General features: G+C 37.4%; 1 protein-coding gene across 2 annotated transcripts; it reads left to right on the forward strand.

The window, feature by feature from the left end:
• The first annotated feature begins 173 nt into the window (after positions 1 to 173).
• On the forward strand, positions 174 to 16,467 carry LOC108269533 (CUB and zona pellucida-like domain-containing protein 1). Of its 2 annotated transcripts, XM_053682533.1 has the most exons (22): positions 174 to 346; positions 1,417 to 1,515; positions 1,747 to 1,791; positions 3,051 to 3,149; positions 3,585 to 3,629; positions 4,816 to 4,914; positions 5,351 to 5,395; positions 6,785 to 6,883; positions 7,219 to 7,248; positions 7,476 to 7,505; positions 7,673 to 7,771; positions 7,879 to 7,914; positions 9,322 to 9,472; positions 9,599 to 9,783; positions 10,031 to 10,129; positions 10,366 to 10,401; positions 10,838 to 10,976; positions 11,626 to 11,837; positions 12,770 to 12,945; positions 14,811 to 15,202; positions 15,865 to 16,109; positions 16,332 to 16,467. In XM_053682533.1, exons 1-22 carry the CDS (start codon positions 277 to 279, stop codon positions 16,370 to 16,372), a joined length of 2,472 nt encoding a protein of 823 aa, XP_053538508.1. In that variant the 5' UTR covers positions 174 to 276; the 3' UTR covers positions 16,373 to 16,467. The 2 variants fall into 2 exon arrangements, with proteins under 2 accessions (XP_053538508.1, XP_053538509.1); XM_053682534.1 differs by lacking the exons at positions 4,816 to 4,914; positions 5,351 to 5,395 and having other exon boundaries at positions 175 to 346.
• Positions 16,468 to 24,742: the final 8,275 nt, after the last annotated feature.

The raw sequence follows: 24,742 nt of genomic DNA on the forward strand, positions 1-24,742 counted from the left end.
TACTACAGACCGCAGGTAAATGGGATATAAAGGCCATTGTGTATTGTATAACCCTGTTAAGAACAAATGTCTGGAATACAGACAGATGAGCTCAATAAGTAATATTAACCCCCCCCCACACACACACACACACACCCACCCACCTGCTCCATTCCCACAGGTATATCTCTTTTACAGCATATTCCAGGACATGAGCGTCATAAGGAAGTGGTTTATTTCTCCTCTTGTTGTCTATATAAACCTCTGTGAGGACAGACATTCTGCAGGTGAGACAAGATGGAGTTTGGATTCGTGATATTTTTGCTCAGCTCTGCTCTTTTCGGGCACAGCTCTGGATTCACAACAGGTAAGTCTGCAATCAGAAAAGCGCCGATCATTTAATTCGCATTAATTCGTAAATCATTAGAGCATTATGCATTTGTATTTTAACGGGAATCGGTAATAAGAACGATCTTATTCTATAAGTTACTATAGAAACGATAACGTACTAGAACGAGCACGTTAATATAAACCTGCGGTCTGCAGAGGCACTACTGTCAGAGCTGCTGTTATAGAAAACAAATCAACACCTTCTGACCAATCACGATCCAGAACTCAACAGCGCCGTAATACTAACTTTTATTCGATCTGTTTAAACAGATTATGACGCTACAAACAGATGCTTCAGTTCAAATTCAATTCGATATCTTTTTAAGGGTTCAGGACTCACCTTGCATTTTTCCTTTCACACCTTGATGCATCACAGTGTTTATGTAATGCACACAATATACAGTAGGTGTGTTTGGATGATGGCGGCACATTATTACTAAATAAACTGAATGTTACAATCAAAATACAGTCAAATATTTCATTTCTTTTTAAAGTAGCTGGAACCACACCGCACTGGGGCACAACCGCAGGTGTGTAAATGTGTAAATGTTAAATATAGGCGAGAATGACCTAAATTGATGCTGATGGAGCTGCACTGTGTGTGTGTGTGTGTGTGTGTGTGTGTGTGTGTGTGTGTGTGTATCCAAGTAATATGTAAACTACAATGGAAAAAGTACAGAAACCCTTTTTTAAAGGAGTGACTCCATTATAAGGGCCAAAAAATTCCTAATACTATAATGTAATAATGTAAATATAATGTAATAATAATTAAATGTAAATATAAATAGGAATATATATATATATATATATATATATAATACATGAAAAATATTAAATACTTCAAGATGTGCTGTTATAGAAAAATAATCAACTTCGGGGCTGCACAAAGTATTGGCACCTCAGCTTGGCAGCACCTCAGGGTAGTGGTGGCTTATTTATGATGTAGTATAATAGTGATATTTTATTTGAATTGTTTGTAAATGGTTTACTTCCGCTTCATTTAACTGTAATAATGGTGTTAGTTATAATTATTATTGTCTGTTGTAGATCATTATTCCTGCTGGTATAACTGCGGCTACAATTTGGGTTCGTGTTCCTGCACCAGCGACTGTCAGTACTACGGAAACTGCTGTCCCGATTATTACGGTGAGAAAATAAATACACTTTTTAAAAAATCTCCTAATGAAAGCTGTATTAATATGCATTAATTGTAATGTTAGTTTAGCATTTAGTCTTTATCCTTTCTTTTCTTCACATCATACAATGCACAGCTATAAAGGTTCAGGGACTTTATGATGAAATGATGAAATGATAAAATGACAGGAATGTGATGTATAACATATAAATAATGTTAACTCTTTATCATTTTCCTTATAGATTACTGCGGCAGCACGACTGCTCCTGAAACACCAGAAACAACAGGTACATATCCTCTGTAAAGATTAAACACTCTCTTTAATCCGTGTCTCTCTCCGTTCTCAGTAAATCTGCTCTGTCTCCTCTGCGTTTCTCTTCATTCGGAGCTCAGAATAATTTCTTTACTCCATTCCACGCTCTTCAGTTCTATTTTCATTTAAACCACCGTAAATAATGATGAGAATTAATAAAGCTTGATTTGGAACACAGCCCTCTTCTTAATATACATACAAGACTGTATATCTTTATTCATCTACAGTATTTCATTTATTTTAAAAGATGCCTCGGTGGGTTTTCAGCATCAGCAGCTTGGTGTGCGTTTGGATGATGGCTGCATAATTAGGATTCTTAGTGTATCCATAACTATGCGTCATTTACATTTGTCATTTTTGCTAATATCTCATTTTATTGTTGTCTTTTTAAATAGAAGACACACAACAGCAGGCGTGTAAACATTAAACACTGACAAAAATCGCCAAAATTCACCTTGTACGCCGCCTCAAAATTCACTTAGACTGAAAAGCTACTGCGCACAGCTAGCCAGTTAGCATTACTAGCCTTGGGATGGACTACGATAAGACAGTGACGACGTCTTTTCTAGTGACAGTGATGCAGTACGTGTGAACAGAACACCAATAACAGCACTTCTGTCAAACACTAGCGTTTAGAACACAGTCTGAAGTTGTGAGAGTATACAGTACCGACGTGAAACCAGTCAATATTCAAAAGGGTTGATGAGATAATGTGATGTAATGTAACACTACAACAACTGAGGGCTTATTATTATTATACATTAAATACATTATACATTATATACTGCAAATATCCAGTATATAAAGCACTAGGGAAACAAGGCTAGGGTTTAATGCTAGAAATGCGTAATAAGACTTTGTAAAGATATTATGACACGGGGTATAAACACAGAAACTAATGACGGATTAAACACAGAACAGGCGAACACAGTAGGGCAACAGAGCAAAGACCCAATAGATAGGAGTGCGGACAGGGTTAAAACCTATGGATTAGTTCCATTATCAGCTCCACCTCCCACACAGGTCACTTTGTAGGTATACAGTTACTGAATGTAGTCCATCTGTTGCACTGGACAAAGTATTGGCACCCCTCTGTCCTGTCGTTTAACATAAACGGACCACCACAGAGACATTACAGATAGGACTTGGATGGTGGATTGATCTAAACATATAATTAACTGTATAATTGAAGAAATATTTAACATTGATATAATACTTCCAATTCAATTGCAGGTCATAATTCCTGCCTGTATAACTGCGGCTACAATTCGGGTTCGTGTTCCTGCACCAGCTCCTGTCAGTACTACGGAAACTGCTGTCCCGATTATTACGGTGAGAACAAAATAGAAGTTTTAAAAAAAACAACATCATAAAACTGGTTAACGTAAGCTCTATGTGTACTTTGGAGTTTTATTCATTCTAATAAAATGACTGTTTATTATAAAATGTATTTTTTATTTTTAGTCAGTACGGTTTTACTGATTTTACTTCTCTTTTCTATTTCTTTGTTTTTTCTCTCTTTACTTTGCTGATAGAATGCACAGTTATAAACAAATAGAGACTTTATAATGAATCAAATCAAATAGCTTTCTCTTCATAGAATGCACAGCTATAAAGGTTCAGGGCCTTTATGATGAAATAAAATGAAAAAGATAAAGAGTTAGTCGCCGTGTGAAATCTGTAGTAGTGTGGTACATTTTATTAAAACGACAGGAATGTGATGTATAACATATAAATAATGTTAACTCTTTGTCATTTTCCTTATAGATTACTGCGGCAGCACGACTGCTCCTGAAATATCAGAAACAACAGGTACATATCCTCTGTAAAGATTAAACACTCTCTTTAATCCGTGTCTCTCTCTATTCTCAGTAAATCTGCTCTGTCTCCTCTGCGTTTCTCTTCATTCGGAGCTCAGAATAATTTCTTTACTCCATTCCACGCTCTTCAGTTCTATTTTCATTTAAACCACCGTAAATAACGATGAGAATTAATAAAGCTTGATTTGGAACACAGCCCTCTTCTTAATATACATACAAGACTGTATATCTTTATTCATCTACAGTATTTCATTTATTTTAAAAGATGCCTCGGTGGGTTTTCAGCATCAGCAGCTTGGTGTGCGTTTGGATGATGGCTGCATAATTAGGATTCTTAGTGTATCCATAACTATGCGTCATTTACATTTGTCATTTTTGCTAATATCTCATTTTATTGTTGTCTTTTTAAATAGAAGACACACAACAGCAGGCGTGTAAACATTAAACACTGACAAAAATCGCCAAAATTCACCTTGTACGCCGCCTCAAAATTCACTTAGACTGAAAAGCTACTGCGCACAGCTAGCCAGTTAGCATTACTAGCCTTGGGATGGACTACGATAAGACAGTGACGACGTCTTTTCTAGTGTTTAGAACACAGTCTGAAGTTGTGAGAGTATACAGTACCGACGTGAAACCAGTCAATATTCAAAAGGGTTGATGAGATAATGTGATGTAATGTAACACTACAACAACTGAGGGCTTATTATTATTATACATTAAATATAGATGCAAATATCCAGTATATAAAGCACGAGGGAAACAAGGCTAGGGTTTAACGCTAGAAATGCGTAATAAGACTTTGTAAAGATACTATGACACGGGGTATAAACAGAGAAACTAATGACGGATTAAACACAGAACAGGCGAACACAGTAGGGCAACAGAGCAAAGACCCAATAGATAGGAGTGCGGACAGGGTTAAAACCTATGGATTAGTTCCATTATCAGCTCCACCTCCCACACAGATCACTTTGTAGGTATACAGTTACTGAATGTAGTCCATCTGTTGCACTGGACAAAGTATTGGCACCCCTCTGTCCTGTCGTTTAACATAAACGGACCACCACAGAGACATTACAGATAGGACTTGGATGGTGGATTGATCTAAACATATAATTAACTGTATAATTGAAGAAATATTTAACATTGATATAATACTTCCAATTCAATTGTAGATCATTATTCCTGCCGGTATAACTGCGGCTACTATTTGGGTTCGTGTTCCTGCACCAGCTCCTGTCAGTACTACGGAAACTGCTGTCCCGATTATTACGGTGAGAACAAAATAGAAGTTTTAAAAAAAAACAACATCATAAAACTGGTTAACGTAAGCTCTATGTGTACTTTGGAGTTTTATTCATTCTAATAAAATGACTGTTTATTATAAAATGTATTTTTTATTTTTAGTCAGTACGGTTTTACTGATTTTACTTCTCTTTTGTATTTCTTTGTTTTTTCTCTCTTTACTTTGCTGATAGAATGCACAGTTATAAACAAATAGAGACTTTATAATGAATCAAATCAAATAGCTTTCTCTTCATAGAATGCACAGCTATAAAGATTCAGGGCCTTTATGATGAAATAAAATGAAAAAGATAAAGAGTTAGTCGCCGTGTGAAATCTGTAGTAGTGTGGTACATTTTATTAAAACGACAGGAATGTGATGTATAACATATAAATAATGTTAACTCTTTATCATTTTCCTTATAGATTACTGCGGCAGCACGACTGCTCCTGAAACACCAGAAACAACAGGTACATATCCTCTGTAAAGATTAAACACTCTCTTTAATCCGTGTCTCTCTCTATTCTCAGTAAATCTTCTCTGTCTCCTCTGCGTTTCTCTTCATTCGGAGCTCAGAATAATTTCTTTACTCCATTCCACGCTCTTCAGTTCTATTTTCATTTAAACCACCGTAAATAACGATGAGAATTAATAAAGCTTGATTTGGAACACAGCCCTCTTCTTAATATACATACAAGACTGTATATCTTTATTCATCTACAGTATTTCATTTATTTTAAAAGATGCCTCGGTGGGTTTTCAGCATCAGCAGCTTGGTGTGCGTTTGGATGATGGCTGCATAATAATAATAATAATAATAATAATAATAATAATAATAATAATAATAATAATAATAATAATTATAATAATAATAATTATTATTATTAGTGTATCCATAACTATATATTTTATCGTTATCTTTTTAAAAAATATATATAAGCCAAAATGTATTTGGCTTTAAGAAATTGATTGATCAACTTAAATATGTTGAGGTAATTAGTTTCCTGAAATTGTTTGCGTGAAATGAACTTATCCGGTTTTACAGTGGACAGCACTGTTGATTTCAGGATTGTGATTGGATGGTGTTGATTAATTTTCTACGTTAATCGATTAGGTGTTTGGTAACGGCTGTTACACAACATTTACCAATTGCCGTGGTAGAAAACACTACAGAACATGCTGTTAAAAGAAAATAATCAACTTCGGGACTTCGGGCTGTTAACAGCAGCGCCGCTTCAATAGCCTGTCTTGGATGGGGATTGATCTAAGTATGAACGTATAATTAATTGTATAACTGAACAAATTCTTGAAATCTATATCATAGTTACAATGGTTTTGCCTGTTAAACGCTAGTTTGTGAATTAGCCTGTTTACTGAACTGCATCGCTTCCATATCGTTTACTTGTAATTATCTTAATTCAATTCAGTTCAATTCAGTTTTATTTGTATAGCGCTTTTTACAATAGACATTGTCTCGAAGCAGCTTTACAGAAATATCAACACGGTATACAGATATTAAAGGTGCGAATTTATCCCAACTGAGCAAGCCACTGAGTGGTGACGGTGGCAAGGAAAAACTCCCTAAGATGTTTTAAGAGGAAGAAACCTTGAGAGGAACCCGACTCAGAAGGAACCCGTCCTCATCTGGGTAACAACAGATAGTGTGAAAAAGTTCATTATGGATTTATATGAAGTCTGTATGGCGTTAGGAGCAGCCGTAGTCCCAGCAGTCTGGAATTAAAGAAGATTTGAGCTCCATCCAGAGGCAGAAACGATCTGGATCTCTAGTATCTCCATAAATTTGTGTGGGGCTTAAATAAATTTGTCTTATTAGTTATAATTATTATTGTCTGTTGTAGGTCATTATTCCTGCCGGTATAACTGCGGCTCACATTTCGGTTCGTGTTCCTGCACCAGCTCCTGTCAGTACTACGGAAACTGCTGTCCCGATTATCACGGTGAGAACAAAATAGACGTTTTATTTTTTTTTATTATTATTATTTTTTTTAAATGTGTGTTTAGGGGTTTGATCAATTCTAATAATATTACTGTTTATTATAAAATGTCTATTTGTTTTGTCAGTACAGTTTTACTGATTTCACTTTTTTTTTATTACTTGTTCTCTCTTTCCTTTGTTGACAGAATGCACAGTTATAAACGTACAGCGACTTTATAACGAATCGAATCAAAAGTAGAAAGAGCTAGTGACAATTTACAAAAAATACAGACTTACAGAAATGTGATGTGTAACACATAAATAATGCTAACTTTTTGAAAATCATTTTCTATATAGATTATTGTTTCACCACAACAACAGAACCAGGTAAAATAAATAAATAAATAATAATAAAAGACTTATCTTCAGCACTTCTCTTTATTGTCAGCGAAACTGCTCTGTGTCCTCTGTTTTTCTCTTCATTTCGATCTCAGAACTGTTCATTTTTTTCCCTTCCAGACTTTCATCCATTCTTAAATTTTATTAAAAAAAATAAATAAAATTAAAAAAAAAAAACCCTGTGTAATGAAACATTTTCTCACTCATTTTTACAGACGTGACAACAGAAGAAACGCCAACAATAGGTGAGGTTTTAATACTGAGTGTTGATGTACTGATGGAAGATGAGTCATACTAATATTAAAGGGATTCATTGAATTTGAGTTCATCTATTAAATGTAAGATTGTCTTTTCTTTCTTTTTTTTTTATTTTTTTAAATTTCCTTTCCTTTTCTTTCTTTTTTTTTTTTAGACTATATAACCTGTAGGGATCGTTGTGGTCATGATGGTGGTATCTGTTCCTGCACCAGCTCCTGTCAGTATGGTGGATATTGTTGCGACGATTATGAATGTGAGAAAAAAAAATTAACTTTACAAAGAATAAGGATATACGGGGGTGATGAAAAAAGGTATATTGCATTTTTTTTTTATTTTAACCTTAATTAATCTCTGTTATAGATTATTGCACCAACTCAACTGTAACACCAACAGCAGGTACAGTTCCTCTGTAAACTCCTTCATTACTCTTCTGTTGTGTATTTATATAAACCTTTGACTTTAATACAAGTCAGTATTTTATCACTCCTTTTAAACTCCTTTGACCACAGAAGAATCATTACAATATTAATACTGAATAGTAGTGTACGGGTGTTCATTAATGATGGTGAAAAAGAATGAACTGATTCGAAGTTTGTTCATTTTTGTAAAAATTTTTTTTTAAATCCTGTGTTTAAAGAGATTGTATCATAATTCTCACTTTAAATACACTTTACAGGTACGTCTCGAATTATTATAATATCGTGGAAAAGTACATTTTTCCCCCATAATTTAAATCAAAAAGTGGAACTTTTTTTATATATATTCTAGATTCGTTACACATAAAGTGAAATATTTCGAGCCTTTTTGTGTTTTAATCTCGATGATTACGGCTCACAGCTCACGGAGCTCAAAACTCCAGTGTCTCAAAATATTAGAATAAAGAATTTATAATACAGAATATTCAAATTTTTTGAGATGCACCTGTATAATAACTGATTTACTTAAAAGACAGTTTAGATTTTTAGCATGATGCCAGTATTCCTGTGCTGATCATCACTATTTCATATTACACCACACTGTAAAACCGGATAAGTTCATTTACCTTTTAATTTTTAAGTTGATAAATAAATTTCTTTAAGCCAAATACACTTAAATATAACAAAAATTTAACTCCAACTTTGTAATTTAAAATAAATTATATTTAAGTGTATTTGGCTTAAAGAAATTGATTTATCAAATAAAAAATTTAATTAGTAATTAGTTTCCTCAAATTGTTTGAGTTAAATGAACTTATCCGGTTTTACAGTGGACAGCACTGTTGATTTCAGGATTGTGATTGGATGGTGGATTAGGTGTTGAGTAACGGCTGTTACACAGCATTTACCAATGGCCGTGGTAGAAAACACTACCGAACATGCTGTTAAAAGAAAATAATCAACTTCGGGGTGGTAACAGCAACGCCACTTCAATAGCCTGTTGAAGAGTGTAGCATTAGGAGAACTGTCTTCTCAGGGTTCTGATTCAGGATGAATACATTTCAAAATCCATCACAGAAAACAGGTCACAGCGAAGGGGACCGTGATTTTGTTCAGAAGAGTGAAAAAGAAAGTGTGTAAAATGATGAACAGAACTGTTCCCCCGATGGAGGAGTAACTTTTAGTAACGTATTGATTTTTAAAATACATTATGATATTTTCTCAAACCAAATGATCACACTTTTACTGTGTTTATAACACTGATACTGTGATTCACTGGATTTGTGATTGGTCAGAAGGTGTTGATTAATTTTAGGCAGTGTGACGATGGCCATCTTATAGGGGTACTTATATGTGTGATAGTGTTTAAAACCGTGGTGTGTTTCAGGTGGAGCTCCATGTGGTGGAAATCTGACTCAGTCACGAGGGGAATTTTTCAGCCCCAATTATCCCAATAATTATCCCAATTATGCACACTGCACATGGAGCCTGCTGGCTGGAGAACTGCAGGTGGTTTCGTTAAACTTCACGTTCGTCGAGTAAGAAATCACCTTCCTGTTTCTCACCTACTGATAAATCATACCTGACTTTGTTTAGATCTTTATCATTTAAGAATATTTGTTTGTGGTTAGTCTGTAAGGCTAGTTTCATTACACTTTCTTCAGTTTGGAGTCAGGCTATGACTTTATCCGCGTGTACGACGGTCCGACTGCTCAGCATTCACTTTTGGGTTCTGTGAGTGGAACTCAGAGAGCTACCTTCAACTCCAGCAGCAGATACATGACCGTCGTTTTCTCCACTGACGGCAGCGTGACTCGACAAGGTTTTCGGGCTGAATGGGCTTTCAAATGTACGTATTTGTTCAACTTATTTAAATTCAATTTCAGTTTGTGTTTGTGTGAGCAGAACTCATCTATCCAACTGTCCAGCACACATTAACCTGCTAATGTCATTGCTACATGCTGTAAGGAATGTCTGTGATATATAAATTCAAAGACATACTTTTGAAATGATAATTTTGAAATGTGTGTTTGTGTGTGTGTGTGCGTGTGTGTGTGTGTGTGTGTGTGTGTGTGTGTGTGTGTGTGTGTGTACAGCTGCTCCAATGTGTAAGGACCGATGTGGCAGCAGCTACAGCAGTTGCTCCTGTGAGAGTTCATGTGAACGATATGGAAGATGCTGTCACGATTATTATGGTAACGAACATGTCCATTTATTATTTTTAAATAGTCTGTCTGTCTGCCTGTCCCTTGGTCTTCCTGTTTGTCTCTCGATCTGTCTGTCTGTCTGTCTGTCTGTCTGTCTGCCTGTCCCTTGGTCTTCCTGTTTGTCTCTCGATCTGTCTGTCTGTCTGTCTGTCTGTGTAGACATGTAGGAGTTTGGGGTATGAAATGAAAGTTCTAGTGTTTATTGTATTTATTTAATTTTTCAGATTATTGTTACTATGTGACGCCAACTCCTGTACCAGGTGAGCTCTTTACCTTAGCTTGGGTCAGCATGTGGCCTCTTTTACAATTCCAATTGATTTAACTAACTAACTAACTAACTAACTAACTAACTAACTAACTAACTAACTAACTAACTAACAGTAACATCTTGCCTTACTTGTAAAACTCTTATTTACATTACAGACATTTTTATTACATATTTTATTTATATTTATCATTTGATCCCAGAATATTGATTATATTTGTCATAATTATTGGATATTTGAATGATAAATTTAATTATACGTATTTGTATATTTCATAAAATATGCTTTATTATATACTTCATGTTGGTGTTTTTATTTTTATTTTTATTATTACTATTATAGTTTGGAAAAATTAGCAGAGCGATGTGTGTGTGTGTGTGTGTGTGTGTGTGTGTGTGTGTGTGTGTGTGTGTGGGTTTACACTCTACAGCCTGTGGGGGGAGTCTTCAGGGCTCAGGCTCCATCTCCAGCCCTTACTACCCCAGTTATTACCATGACAACGCGTATTGTGTGTGGCAGCTCTCGGCTCCGGCAGGACAGACCGTCTTCCTCTCGTTCCAGGACTTAGAGTCAGTCCATTTCCCAAATTTTACTTTCACTGTATACATCTGCTACTTGTTCAAATTACATCTGAAATATCACGATAAATCACTTATTTATTTATTTATTTATAATAAATTCATAAATGCTTTTTTCATAAAAACACTATTTTAATGATGGTTCCCTTTGCTGAGTGAATTAATCTATTTATATTCAATATAAATGTATATTATATTTAACATATACTTTTACAATATTTAACAATATGTGTAATTAATAATTGACCTTTAACACCATTTAATCACATCAATGCAATTATCTGAATAATTAAATCTATTTTTACGTATCTTATATTTCTTTCAATTTTATATTTTGTTAGTTTAATGCCATGTATTAAATACTTGTTAAATAATGCTACAAATATTAAAACATTATACAATATACTTTAATTAAAAGCGGGGTATTTCAGAAGTAAAACACATCTTGCTATGACTTTTTAAATGTATGATTTGTTTTAGTTTATCTTTTAAACATTTGTGTTAATTGTAGAAATGAATTTAATCATGTGTTTTAATCCTTAGTAAATCCATCAAGCTCTCTACTTATTTATCTATCTGTCTATCTATATCTGTGTTTGTGTGTGTGTGTTTGTGTGTGTGTGTGTGTGTGTGTGTGTAGTCTGGACCGCTGCTGCTACTGTGATTATGTGAGTGTGTATGATGGTCCGTCCACCGCGTCCCGCTTGATAGGAAAGCTCTGTCAGAATAGCACAAGCCACCTGGACTTCCAGTCGTCCTCGTCCTACATGACCGTGATGTTCAGGAGTGACTACTCTGGGGTTGGGCGTGGCTTTAAAGCCTACTTCAGTTCCTCCCTCACCCAAAACACAGGTACACAGTCCATTATAAAACCGCCATGTCATTGTTACTCAGTCGCGCAGACACTTGCGGCTGTAGGACCTGAGTCTGGTCTCAAGATGTTTTCTGCATGAACCTGGATTTTTCAGAAGTTTGAAGAGACCTAATTATTTCGTCTCGAAGAAAAGAGCCATATCAGTCTCCTGAGGTGTGCAACAGATAAGGATTCACCCTATGAGCCAAGAACAAAATTTAGTCATGCTCTTTGGATGGGAGAGGCATAATCTCTCTCATGTATGCAGAGATGTTGATTTGATCTTGACTTGGCCTTGACTCCCTTAAGTCCAGTTTTGACTAGATCTTGATCCTGGTCTTAAACTTGTCTTGGAGTTGGCAATGCTGGTCTTAAGTACAGCCATACAGACAATTCTGTACCTGGTGATGTATCCAAAATCCTTCCAACTATAAATTTTTCCAAATGAAGGAGTTGGCAATGCTGGTCTTAAGTACAGCCATACAGACAATTCTGTACCTGGTGATGTATCCAAAATCCTTCCAACTATAAATTTTTCCAAATGAAAAATGGTCTGCACTTATATAGTACTTTTCTAGCCTTAACAGTTGACACTTTACACTGGTTCTCATTCACACATTCACAAACACACCAGTGGTAACAGAGCTGCCATGCACGGTGTTAGCTTGCCATCGGGAGCAACTTGGGGTTCCGTGTCTTCCGTGTCTTGGGGTATATTATTATTATTATTATTATTATTATTATTATTATTATTATTATTGCTAATAAATTGTGGATTTCACAATAAAGCTATAAAATATAAACATGGTCTGGACCAGTGAGACTCAGCATTGCTATGTAGTGAACACTATAGAGATTGGTAATGAAAACACTGAACACAATAACTAGATGCATGTTTAGAGTTTTATGTCAAACGTTGAATGTCGTGCAGGCCGTGTGGATTGCTCCTCTGACTCGATGAACATTGCCATCCGTAAATCCTACCTGGACTCACTGGGCTTCAGCTGGTATGACCTTTATCTGGATGACCATCGCTGCAGAGCTTCAACTGACAACTACTATGTCACCTTCAACTTCCCTCTCCATAGCTGCAGCACCAGGAGAAAGGTAACACTACACTTTATACAATATTACATAACATCCAGTGATCCAGTGAAATCCCACAAAGCACTGCTGTAGGATAATGTCATGAATCACACAATGTACACTCTCAGGTACTGAATTACCCACAATGCACTACGATGCACAACTGAATTGTGTACTGGCAGTCTAAAAACCCTGTTGAAGAGGACAATGTGACGAAAACCACAAAACAGGGATTTTTAAAAATGTATCATTATTTTTAAATAAAAAAGTACTAAAGACTAAAGTTATGTCTTTAGTATTCATTTAAAGACAGTCTGTGACTCAGCTGTTCGGACAGTTTATTCCAACACCTGGGTGCCAGGACAGAAAATAGCTTTGATGCATGCCTTCCTTGTACCCTGAGAGATGATGGGTCCAATTACACAGTACTAGACAATCAGAGGGAGCATCATGCAGAGCAGGGTGTGATAAGTGCTTTAACATAAGTGTGTACTGGTCCATTTTTAGCTTTTTATGCAAGCATCTGTGTTTTAAATCTGATGCGCAGAGAGTCATAAAGCCAGTGGAGGGAGTGTAGCAGTGGGGTGGTGTGGGAGAAACTGGGGAGGTTAAAAACAAGTCATGAAGCTGTATTCTGGATTAGTTGCAGAGGTTGAATGCAACACAGGGGAAGACCTGCCAGGAGTGAGTTGCAATAGTCCAGTCTCGCAATGACACAAGACTGAACTAGCACCTGGGTGGCCTCTTTGGATATGAATGCCTGGATCCTCCTGACGTTGTAAAGAAGGAACAGGCATGAAGGAGTCAGTTTAGTGATGTGAGGTGAGAAGGACAGGTTGTCCATGGTTACAACAAGGTTACAAACAGTGACAGATTGTGAGAGTTGTCCAGAACTTGACATTGGGACGCATCACCAGAGATGCACAGCAGCTCAGTTTTACTAGAATTTCATTTCAGCTTTAGTTTCATGATGAGATGTCTGCCAGACATGCTGAGATCCATGCCAACACATGAGTGTCTGAGGAAGGAAAGGACAGGATGAGTTGAGTGTCATCAGCATAGCAGTGGTATGAAAACCCATGAGAGGATATGACTTCACCAAGAGAGCAGGTATAGAGGGAGAACAGAAAAGACCCAGCACTGAGCTTTGTGGGACACCAGTGGAGAGCCTGCATGGGGCAGATCTGGATCCCCTCCCTGTCCCTACCTGATATGACCATCCATCCAGGTAAAAAGCAAATAGCTGCCATGACGTTGTAAAGGGGATAACTGATGACTGATCTTGATCAAAGACTTACCTGATCTAGCAGCATGAAGCTTCTCAGTACTTCTCAGCCACTTTGAAGCCAGACTTAAGGATTTGGATGTTATTCTGGGTCAGACAGAAAGATAATTGATTGTCTCTTTGGAGAGAAATAATACTCTTGATGATGATGTCTCGAATGCAGTTGGTACATGACCAGATGCTATGGAGTCATTGATTATAGAAGAATGAAGGCAAGGAGAATTGCAGGACAAGACCAAAGAAATAGGAGAGGAGTCCTGAATGTGAATTGTAGGAATAGGGGCAGGAGTGAAGACTGGCAGATTTGACCACTTTTCAAATTGTGGTGGGTAAAAGAAGTAAAGATGTTGTGGAGTGTGTGAGGATAATGTACAGAGGCTTCCAGCTTTTCCTTGTAGAAGGAGGTCTGAGCTGCTGTTAGATAAATCATATAACAACATGGACTGGATGGTGGGTGGGAATTGGAGACCAATTTAAGTAGAAAATGAGAAAAAAATAACATTGCAACTCTGAAGGATAAATGTGTTATCGGTCAAACTTTAGCTAATTGTGCTTAATTTTATGCACTCATATATACGTATTTATGTGCACTTCCCCCCAGACCGAGAATGGACGAATTAGCTACACCAATAATGTGCGAGCAGCTCAGTCAACGTCGGGTGAGATCACCCGACATGATACAGAGTTCCTGTTGGTTGTGAGATGTGTGATGGAGCGTGATTCTTCAGTCGGGATTCTTTATGAAGCCAAAGAGATTACAAATGCAACTATCAGTGGAACGGGTCGGTTCAACACCACCATGGCCTTTTACCCATCCAGCAACTTTTACTACCCCATCACCGATTCCCCGTACCGAGTGAACCTCAATCAGCAACTGTACGTGCAGGTGCAGCTAACCCAAGCCGAACCAAGCCTCCACCTGTTCATGGATTCCTGTGTGGCCTCGCCAAACCACGACTACAGCAGCCGCACCTATGACCTTATACGCAATGGGTACAACACACACACACTCATTAAGAAATATTTCAAGCATACTGACACAAACAATACTGGTAAACAAACATGCTTACACTATTGTTCTTGTCCCTGTAAACCAATAACTATATCTCAGTGGACCCACCTTTTAAAGGCAACACAAAGTTGGTTCAACACAAATGGTTGTATTGAAGGTGAACTGCAGTTATTCAAGTAAGATGAGTGCCCTACCTGCTACCTCCTACAAGTCAGGAAGTTAGTGATCTTCCACCTCGGCAGGCATAGTAAGTTAGGAAAATGTAGTGGAGGAGATCATTAATGATTGTAGTTAATGCTGAAGTGGTTCAACACCATCAAAGACTTTTACCCCTCCAGCAGGTTTTCCTACACCAGCACTGATTTCCTCTCCTGAGTAAACCTCAATCAGGAACTGTTTACCCTTCAGCTTCTCTGAGAGGTGTTTTTGTTGCCCACAGTAGATCCTATTCCTTGTTGTACAGGTAGTTGTTCTCTCTTTGGTAGACATCTGTAACCTACAAAGCTGCCTAGGAATGTAAATGAAGTTGTATAAGACGCAATAATATCCATGAACTCTTTAAGACCACTGCTTGCTATGTGCTGTCTCTATTTAGACAGTTCATGTAACAATGATGTATTTATTTTTGTCTTTATCATTTCAGCTGTCAGAGAGACAACACGGTAAACATATACAGAAATGGAAATCGTTACTTCGCTCAGTTCAGCTTCAGCGCATTCAAGTTCCTGCGCACACACAACCAGGTGTTCCTCAAGTGTGATGTCGTTATCTGCCCTGACAACGACTACAACTCACGATGTCGCCAAGGATGCCGTTATCGCAGGAAACGAAGCACTAGCTCTGATCACCACACTGAGGTCCTCACCCTTGGGCCAATCACACTCAAAGGTCAGAGGACAACTTGTGAATTTTGAGTAGGGACTTTGAAAGACTCTTATTATGCAAAAAGTGTAGAGGACAATCCCATAATTCTGTTTACTACACAATATGGTGGACAGACATTTTAAGGAGGCGATGTATCATAAACTGCGATAAACAGAAAAGCAGGCTTATTGTGTATTCAGAATATTATTTATTTATTTATTTATTTATTTATTTATTTATTTACAGCTCCAGAGGAGGCTGAGGCCAAGACGGAGGACAAGGAGTGAACTCACACTGACTGATTAATTAATAACTTAAATATAGTTAACACTGAATAATAATCTGAATAAGCTTCCTCTATTAAAGCATTATCTAAAGGCAAGCTGGTGTGGTGTCATTGGTGTTATGATCAGAAAATTATTATATTTATCTGTTAAAATCTGAAGAACTTATATATACACAGTACCTAAAAGAAAGTGACTGTAGAGCAGTAGATTAAACGTATTGTGCTACACCACCAGATACCACTGGTTATGAGAAGACGGTTCTAGCAATGAAAATCTTATAGCAACACTAGCTGAAATGACAAACACAAGATTCGTTGTTCACACAGAACGTTGATAAAATTTAATAAAGAAAACACTCTATGTCATAGGGAAATCAACAACAACAACAACAACAACAGAATGGTGTGATGTTACCACCTCATTTATTAAAGAATGTCCTACTTTTTATCTATTTATTGTTAGGTTTAATGTTGTAGAATGGCCACAAATCAAGTTAGTTGATGTTCTCAATTATGTTATAGCAGCTAGAAAAAGTTGTTCCCTCACCAACCTCTCTTTATCTCTCTCTTGAGGTAAACAAGACAAAAAAAACTTAAAGAAAAGAAAAAACTTATAATAACCTGGTTGCATAAGTATGCACACCCCTTAACTAATACTTAATTAAAGCACATTTTGCTTGTAATACAGCACTCAGTGATTTTGAGTCTAAAGTTGAGTCTACCGAGGTAGCACATCGTCATTTGGCAATTTTAATACACGCTTCATTGCAAAAATGTTCCAAGACAAGATCAACTGATTAAACCGGTGGAATCGGGTGTGGCTCCTGCTTGGTTGGGAATGAAAACCTGCACCCACACCGGCCCTTTCCAGATAAGATCGGACACGCCTGATCTAGATCTATCAAACTGCAATATGATCTCCTGTGCACAGAACTCTTTAAAGTCGCTCCACAGGTTTTCAACAGGATTTACATCTGGGCTTGGCCTGGGCCATTCCAACCGATGATCTTCTTCTTCTGAAGCCATTCCTTTGTTGACTTAGATGACAGACATCAGCTTAATAAATTTGCGGAATGTGTGAATGACATTAGACACTGGATACTGGAATTTCTTCTCAGTAACTGACAAGACAGAAGTACTTCTACTAGAACCACAGACAGATAGATGTAATCTTTCTGAGTATGTAGTACCACTTGATGGCCTTTCAGTCATATCATATTACGCCCTTACCCTAAAAACTGTTGTGTGATTATAGATGATCACATCAGTCACCTGATCCTGCAAACTTCTGCAATTCTCTTCTCACTGGTCTCTGTTTGTATGCTGTATTCATGTCCTGAGGTTCTCTCACGCACCTCCCCTACGTCAGCTGTCTTTGCATTCCAGACCTCAACAAGCTGCACCACATAATTCACCCTGGTTCAGATCCAGACTGTCCTTCTCTAAGTTCTAAAAAGACCAGGACCTTGTGTTTGTGTGATGTGTGTTCTATCGATAACCTTTTATTACCAAAGATGTATGTTAAATTGTAAATTAAACATAGAGATACATATCTGAGTTCAAAAATTACTGTCTCTCTTCATAGTGAAGACAACTTTCTCCATTTCTTGACTGGGAGAGATACAGTATAGTGTCTTCATTGGCTAATAAGCTTTAACATGTTTTGAAGAGAGCTATATTTGTTTTAGCTTTAATAATCAATGAAGGTGTTTCCAGTTAGTTATTAGAAATGATTTTTGTTTTCATTGCATTTTATTAATTGAATATACAAGGGGGAGAAAATGTCCTTGTCCTACGCTGAACAATTTTTCGATTATTTTCTGAAAGGTCTTATTTTTGAAGAGGGGTGCCCTTATTGAAATATGTAGTAAGTGCTGTTCATGGGAACGAGCTCAGCATTCACACAAGGGTTTTATTGGTGGCAGATTATAAAAGGGCATGCGTCAGAAAGATTATTATTTAACACACTCCATGCATGCACAAAGGAAGGGGTTATAATTCAGAGCAGTGACGGCTGATGGTGATTTTATCTGAAGGGCTAAAATCTAATATCTGTCAATAGGTCAGCAAAAGTTATGGTTGAGCAATGCTTTATATCACAAGGTCTTATGGTGAAAAAAAAAAGAACGAGAGAGTAAATAATCCACAGTGTTCATGTTCATTGCACCACATCTGAGAGGAATGTTTTATTTTAGAGAAAAACGCCATATTTGCTCATTTCAAAAAGTTTTAGATCAGTGATATAAGGTAGTTTTCATAATATAACATCCCATTCATTAAATTACATAATATTAAAAAATAGAAACTTTTTGAGGTTCCAGTTGAAGACTTTCGTCTAGATAAAGGCATTTTGAACTGAATAAGATTTTGACACATTATCTATACATTTACTTAAATATAAATCCACCCTTGGAGTTTGGAGCATTGTTTCTTGACTATGATTTACAGTCAGGTCCATAAGTATTTGGATAGTGGCACAATTTTCATCATTTTTCCTCTGTACACCACCACAGTGGATCTGAAACGAAGCAATCAAGATGTGATCGAAGTGTAGAACTTCAGCTTTAATTCAAAGGGTTTAACAAAAATATTGCATCAAAAGTTTTGAAATTACAGCCATTCAAACAGAGTCCCGCCATTTTAAAAAGGCTCAAAAGTAATCGGACAATTGACTTATAGGCATTTTTGTGACCAGGTGTGGCCTGTGTCCTCGTTGTTTCATGACAAATTAAGGAGATTAAAGGTCTGGAGTTGATTCCAAGTGTTGAATTTGCATTTGGTAGCTGTTCATGGGAACTCTCAATATGCGGTCCAAAGAGGTGCCAGTGCAAGTGAATGAGGTCATCATTAGGCTGAAAAAACAAACACAGGAACAGAAACAGTATGAGTGGCCAAATCAACAATTTGGCACATTTTTAAAGGAATGCACTGGTGATATCAGCAACACCAAAAGGCCTGGAAGACCACAGAAGACAACTAAAGTAGATGAAGCACTGAATGTGTGTAGGCACCCTATTGTTATTGTAGATTTTCTTCATCTTCTGCTTCTGGCTAGGGTGTCTACTACAGCCCAAAGAACCATCTTGTAAGAAGTTGTGAAATTGATGAATGTTGATGTGTTGATGAATGTGCGGCTCACCGAGTCTGGGTTCATGGCCCCCGAAAATGGTGGTTGCAACATATTATTATTATTATTATTATTATTAATTAATTAATTAATTCATTAATTTGCTAAAGCTACTGCATAGATGTATACATATATTTTTAGCAAGAGATAATGCTGGTATAGCATAAGGAAATAGCAGCAATGTGCAGAAAGTAGTTTTGAATAGCATTTTATTGAAGGGAAACAATAGTAATTATTATTCCACTGTCTGTTGAAGTCTGGATTCTGGTCAGAAGTTGTTCCTTAATTTCATTAATTGTAAATTAATTTGTTTTGTTTAACCCAGTATTTTGGTTTTGTGTTAACACCTTTGAGTTCAGTTTGAAGTTTTAATTCTGATGGTGGAACAGTAAGTGTGTGGTGTGTGTGTGTGTGTGTGTGTGTGTGGGTGTGTGTGTGTGTGTGTGTGTGTGCGTGTGAGTATGTGTGTGGGTGTGTGTGTGTGTGTGTTTTGTACTACATGTACTACAGACCACAGTTAAACGGGTTATAAAGGCCATTGTCTATAGTATAACCCGACTTAACACAAATGTCTGGAATGCAGACAGGTGAGATCAACAAATAATATTAAACCCCATACCTGCATTCCCACATGTATCTCTCTATTACAGCATATTCCAGGACATGAGCGTCATAAGGAAGTGGTTTATTTCTCCTCTTGTTGTCTATATAAACCTCTGTGAGGACAGAAATTCTGCAGGTGAGACAAGATGGAGTTTGGATTCGTGATATTTTTGCTCAGCTCTGCTCTTTTCGGGCACAGCTCTGGATTCACAACACGTAAGTCTGCAATTAATCTTTTGAATAATTACTTGCTTTATGCTTTATTTAGAGTAGCAAAAATAAAAGCATTGTGCATTTTAATTGATGAGAATCTGTTCATCATCCTTTTGTTCACTACTTTAAAGGTAACTCTGATGTTATACATATTATGCAATAAAACACTCCATGTCATGCTGTTACAGGAAAACAATTGTTCAAAAGTTGTGGTACATTGTAACACACAATTATATACATATAACTGTACAAATGAACAAACCAGGCATAACTTCAGGGTGGGCCAAGGCCAAAATAATAAACAAAAGAATTCTACTGTTAGGTAGCTAGCTTACCTAAAAGGAAAATAACAAAGAAAATACAAATACTTCCCAACTACCTAAGCCAAAAACAGAGACAAAGGGATCCCCTCCCAAAAGAAATGTCAGCAAACACCCCTACTGCCAAGTGCCAAGTGCAAAATATATACAGTCGTGAAGAGTATACACTTAAACAGAAGCAGGGACAACCAAACTCAATGTCAAAAATCAGGCAAGAGTCAAAACCAGAAGAGCAGTCAGAATACAGAATTCGATAGTCACAAGGGCGAGCAACACGAACCAAAGAATCTCCTAACAACAACTCACGCATAACCACCTCCAACATCCCACACCATTCTCACTCCGCTTCCTCTTTAAATATGATCGTCAATTAGTGATGTCATCCTGGGAGACGGGAGCAAAGTAGGCTAGGGCAGGCTGGAACTCTGAAAGGGAGTTCAGACCTGCGCACAAAATATGGCACAGCACACAAAAAAACCTTCCCATCCCAAAGATAGCGGGTTTCTCCATTCTAGACCTTCTTCCATTCTGTAGTTTCCTATTTACTTAAACGTCTCTAACTGAATATTTTCTCACTCTGTTTAAGAACCCACGACGACAGAAAGCTCACTGACAGCAGGTAATGTTTCAGTACCGAATACTGATGTACTGAATCAGCAATCATATGAATATTAAAGGAATGAATTGATTTTGAGTTGATCTGTTATTAAATGTCAGATTTGATTAGTTTAATTTATTTCATTTGATTTGACTTTTTTTTTTTTTTAGATTACATTAGCCATCTTATAGGGGTACTTATATGTGTGATAGTGTTTAAAACCGTGGTGTGTTTCAGGTGGAGCTCCATGTGGTGGAACTCTGACTCAGTCACGTGGGGAATTTTTCAGCCCCAATTATCCCAATAATTATCCCAATAATGCAAACTGCACATGGAGCCTGCTGGCCGGAGAACTGCAGGTGGTTTTGTTAAACTTCACGTTCGTCGAGTAAGAAATCACCTTCCTGTTTCTCACCTGCTGATAAATCATACCTGACTTTTATTTATTTATTTATTTATTTTTATATCTTTATTATTTAAGAATATTTGTCTGTGGTTAGTCTGTAAGGCTAGTTTCGTTACACTTTCTTCAGTTTGGAGTCAGGCTATGACTTTATCCGCGTGTACGACGGTCCGACTGCTCAGCATTCACTTTTGGGTTCTGTGAGTGGAAATCAGAGTGCTACCTTCAACTCCAGCAGCAGATACATGACCGTCGTTTTCTCCAGTGACTACATCGTGACTCCACAAGGTTTTCGAGCAGAATGGGCTTTCATAGGTAAGTGTTATTTAATCTCCTTTCAACTCCATTCATTTTGTTTATGGACAGTTCAGTGAAAAAGTGATGAAAATAAATGTGATAAAAATCAATCAATCAATCAATAAATAAATAAATAATGTGCATTTACCAATGGCCGTGGTAGAAACCACTACCGAACATGCGGTTAAAAGGAAAATAATCAACTTCGGGGTGGTAACAGCAACGCCACTTCAATGGTCTGTTGAAGACTGTAGCATTAGGAGAACTGTCTTCTCAGGGTTCTGATTCAGGATGAATACATTTCAAAATCCATCACAGAAAACAGGTCACAGCGAAGGAGACCGTCATTTTGTTCAGAAGAGTGAAAAAGAAAGTGTGTAAAATGATGAACAGAACTGTTCCCCCGTCTGAGGAGTAACTTTTTAGTAACGTATTGATTTTTAAAATACATTATGATATTTTCTCAAACCAAATGAAACTTTCACACTTTTACTGTGTTTACAACACTGATACTGTGTTCCCTTTCAAAGGGAACTTTGACGCTGCGTTTAGCATAACAGTATGGGAGCGCCTTGTGCGCGTGACCGGTATCTGAAGCTTGTGTAAAATCATGCCTCTACTTATAGGCCTGCCATGATCAGGTGACGTGGCAATTAAGCGCATCGCATGACATATATATATATATATATATATATATATATATATATATATATATATGGCACCTCTGAACCACGCCACCAGCCTTATTATCTTCAGCGGGACTGCATGTCTGTTGTTTGTGCGAGGGAGGCACAGAAGGCGAGTGTGGCGGGCTGCCTCCCCTGCGCAGAGAGCCAGGGGGACCGGGCGGCCACAGCCTGCTAAGAGGCCTGATCTAAGAATGATCATAAAAGCAAAGCAGGCAAGGAAGGAACGGTCCTGAGGGGCCGTGGAGGGACGTATCAGGGGACATGAGGTTGTTCGGGCAGTTAGCCCCCAGTGCTACTGTAGGGCCTGCCCTGGCCAAGGCCATCCCACGTTTTAAGCCTTCTCTGGTCAGAGAGCTGTCACAGGTCATATATGACCTGCTCATATCAATAGTAGTCCAAAGCCTTCCTTATGGTTTTTAAGTGGTACCATCCTCGGTAATCTCATTGATCTTTAGGCCGTCCATGTCGGGCCATCCTCTCCACCTGCTAACCTGCTAAATCTTTGCTACACGCTTTAAGGACTGTCCGTGGCATGTACACATCTAAATTCCAAGACATACCTTTTAAATAACAGGGCTGAATTCAGCAAAACAGCCAAAAATGACGAAAAATAGAGCTCTCCCATTGTCAAGTTACGGAGGCGAAGACGGATGCAAGTGCAGAATTTTATTGTGAACAGCGCAAAAATAACGGCTAACACGGCGAGTCAACACAAAACAACAACATTTTTGATTTGGATGTAGGCTTTGGGTCATTGTCCTGCTGAAAGGTGAAATTTCTTTTCATCTTCAGCTTACTAGCAGACACCTGAAGGTTTTGCATCTATCTAAAATCGGCCGGTATTTGTAGCTATTCATGATTCCCTCCACCTTGATAAATGCCCTGCTTCTGGCTGAAGAAAATCAGCCGTAATGCATGATGCTGCCACCACCGTGCTTCACCGTAGCTTCGGTGCTCTTTTGGTGATGTGCCTTTTGTTTGCACCAAATATACCTTTTGGAATTGGTCTCATCAGGCCATACATACATTTTTGCCACATGGTTTGGGGGATTTAGTTGAGCTTGGATGTTTTGTGAGAAAGCGCTTCCGTCTAGGCGCCATACCCCACAGCCCAGACATGTGAAGAATGAGAGATTGTTGTCATGTGCAGAGTGTAATCAGTACTTGTCAGATATTCCTGCAGCTCCTTTAATGTTGCTGTTGGTGTTTTGGCAGCCTCCCTGGTAAGCTTTTGTCTTGTCCTTTTATAAATGTTGGAGGGATGTGCTGGGGTGATGTCACTGCAGTGTTCCATTTTCTCCACATGCTGATGATGGCCTTTACGGTGTTCCATGGTACATTTAATGTTTTAGAAATTCTTTAATAACCCCTCTCCTGATCGACACTGTGCGTGTTTTGTAAGCTTTTTGTGGACCATGGCTTCAGTAGTGGGTTGTGAAGAAAATCCCTAAAATGTTTCTGATTGTTTTTCATTCAGGTTTTTATACATCATAATTTCACATTGAGGGTGGAAAAAGTTCTAACATGATTTATCCTGGTTTCATTTGCTTTTCATCATAAAAACTGCCATTGTAACAGGGGTGTGTAGACTTTTAATAGCCACTGTACTTCAGACTCTACTTTATGAAAACAAATATAATTTTTCAAAATGATGTTGTGTAAGGCGTTCTATCTAAATACATACGACAGCACATAAAGTTAACATTTTTAAATGACTTAATAACAAAAAACTAACTCCTACAGCCTGTGTGTGTGTGTGTGTGTGTATGTGTGTGTGTGTGTGTGTGTGTGTAGTCTGGACCGCTGCTTCAACTGTGATTATGTGAATGTATATGATGGTCTGTATGACGTAATGAATCAGCAATCATATTAATGTTAAATGAATGAATTGATTTTGAGTTGATGTATTATTAAATGTCAGATTTGTTTAGTTTAATTTATTTCATTTGATTTTTTATTTTTTAGATTTCATTAGCTGCAGGGATCATTGTGGTTATAACGGTACGCTCTGTTCCTGCACCAGCTCCTGTCAGTCCTATGGAAACTGCTGCAATGATTATTACGGTGAGAACTATTTTTGAAAAATCTATTTAATGTAATAGTTTAAGAAAAAATCTATTT

This window comes from Ictalurus punctatus, chromosome 9 (assembly GCF_001660625.3).
Source record: "Ictalurus punctatus breed USDA103 chromosome 9, Coco_2.0, whole genome shotgun sequence".
NCBI classification, from domain to species: domain Eukaryota; kingdom Metazoa; phylum Chordata; class Actinopteri; order Siluriformes; family Ictaluridae; genus Ictalurus; species Ictalurus punctatus.